The sequence below is a fragment of the Sceloporus undulatus genome, unplaced genomic scaffold, assembly GCF_019175285.1.
Source record: "Sceloporus undulatus isolate JIND9_A2432 ecotype Alabama unplaced genomic scaffold, SceUnd_v1.1 scaffold_18628, whole genome shotgun sequence".
Lineage (NCBI taxonomy): Eukaryota > Metazoa > Chordata > Lepidosauria > Squamata > Phrynosomatidae > Sceloporus > Sceloporus undulatus.
The window spans coordinates 1-1,804 of record NW_024821543.1 but is presented as its reverse complement, the minus strand read 5'-3'; the positions used below and the strand labels follow the sequence as shown (position 1 = coordinate 1,804).

At 41.4% G+C, this 1,804-nt stretch overlaps 1 protein-coding gene across 1 annotated transcript; it reads left to right on the top strand.

The window, feature by feature from the left end:
* Window positions 1-69: 69 nt before the first annotated feature.
* LOC121918589 (NADP-dependent oxidoreductase domain-containing protein 1-like) lies at window positions 70-1,116 on the top strand (the record flags this gene model as incomplete). The annotated part of the gene is made up of 2 exons (XM_042444611.1): window positions 70-301; window positions 941-1,116. Coding segments are annotated over exons 1-2 (340 nt in total), but the record flags the coding sequence as incomplete, so codon positions are not given.
* Between the last annotated feature and the right edge of the window lie 688 nt (window positions 1,117-1,804).

The following is a 1,804-nucleotide window of genomic DNA, read 5'->3' as shown; positions in this document are numbered from 1 at the left end:
ATAGCTGAATTATCTCATTCCTTCACCTTGATGTGTGGCACATTTTCAGGAAGAGTGACCATCACAAAACAGGCTAAAAGGCTGAATTCTTCTGTTGTATTTGCTGCTCATGTGAAGAACCTTTTTTGGAGGACAAGATGGCAGATATTATGGCAAACCTGAAAACATTTCAGCCAGATTATGGGACAGGGACAAATGAGCTTGTGGTGCGTCTGAAAGGCCGTGCCAAAGGCCTGACCATAAATGCCTGTGCCCATGCACTGTTCTTCTGCAAATTGCTCCAGGCCACCAGGTATTCCAGGTAAGGAATAAATGTAACTACCTTTTCTGGTGTAGAATAAAGTTACTGGGTTCTTCCTGATAGGACAAACATTTCAGGAGATTGTTGTATTTGTTGCTGTAGTTCTCGGTGTTTTAGTTCTCAGGCAAATTGGTTTTAAGGACCGTATGTTACCACAATAGAATTCACAATATAATAAAATTTTGTTTTGCCCATTTTTGTCCTTTATAGATATGTATATATAGAGAGGAAGGATCCTGCTTACTAAGATGAAACATAGCCTGATTAATTTTTGTCAGGGGTAAAATTTAGAATAGAATTGTCCCAATTTGGCGAGGATATTCCTAATTAATTCTCTGTTAATGTACTTTCCAATCCCACCTCCTTTTAAAATGTCTCAGTTTCTTTCCCTTCCCACTTTCCTTCCTTGTCCTTGCCTGGAAGTAGCAGACAGAGGGAAAGAGAAAAGGGGTGGCTGTGCCCAGCACTGTTTTGTGCCTCCTTGGTGGATCTCTCTCAAAGGAATGTGGACCTCAACTGGAAAATAGGTTGTGCATTTCTGTTCTAAGTAATTTGTAGAGTATCCTTTCTTGTTTGTAATTTAATATGTTACAATTTTCATTAGTGGTATGGCAACAGGTCTTTTGTGTATTTCCTAAGGCAGAAAGAGGAGAAAAGTAAGGATGAGACTGCTTGCGCCCAGGACAACCAAAGCCTGAAGATTGGGATTATTGGTGGAGGCCATATTGGGAAACAGCTTGCTAGGATATTGTTACAGTTGAGCGGCATTTCAGAAAAGAACATCCAGATCTCTACAAGGCGGCCAGAAACGCTATGTAAGAGTCAGATACTTAACAAACATAGGTATATCCACACATTAAATGCAAACCATTCTTGCTTCAGGTTGCATCCCTATTGTTGTTGTTGTGTACCTTCAAGTCATTTCCAACTTTTGGCAATCCTAAAATGACCCTATCATGGGGTTTTCTTGATAAGTTTCATCAGAGGGGATTTGCCATTATCATGATCTGAGACTGAGAGATTTGCCTCAGGTCACCAGTGGGTTTATATGGCTGAGCCAGAATTCAAACCCTGGTCTCCAGAGTCATAGACCAATGCTCAAACCACTACACCATGCTGGCTCTCATTACATCCTTTATGGTAAAAGTCCATTTCTGTCAATGCTTTCTGTGACAATGCATCTTCAGAGGCTGTTGGCTTTCAGCATGAGAGTATTATTACTCTTCCTTCTTTCATTTTTTTACTTTAGAAAGCTGCCAATGCATACCACCCTGAACATGCCCAATCTCGTCAGAAAGCTGCCAGCACCGAAAAGCTAAAGCAAACCACAGTTTGTCCATATTGGTTAAAAATGAAGTGTTGGCTCAAATGTTTGAATGTATGGAACAGAAAAATGAGTTCCAGTGTCAAACTGACAAAATTCCACCCTGAAAATGAGACATGAGTAGGGTTGCCATAACCCGGCGGCCCCCGTGCCATTCACGGTTTCGGGGGGCCCCTCCC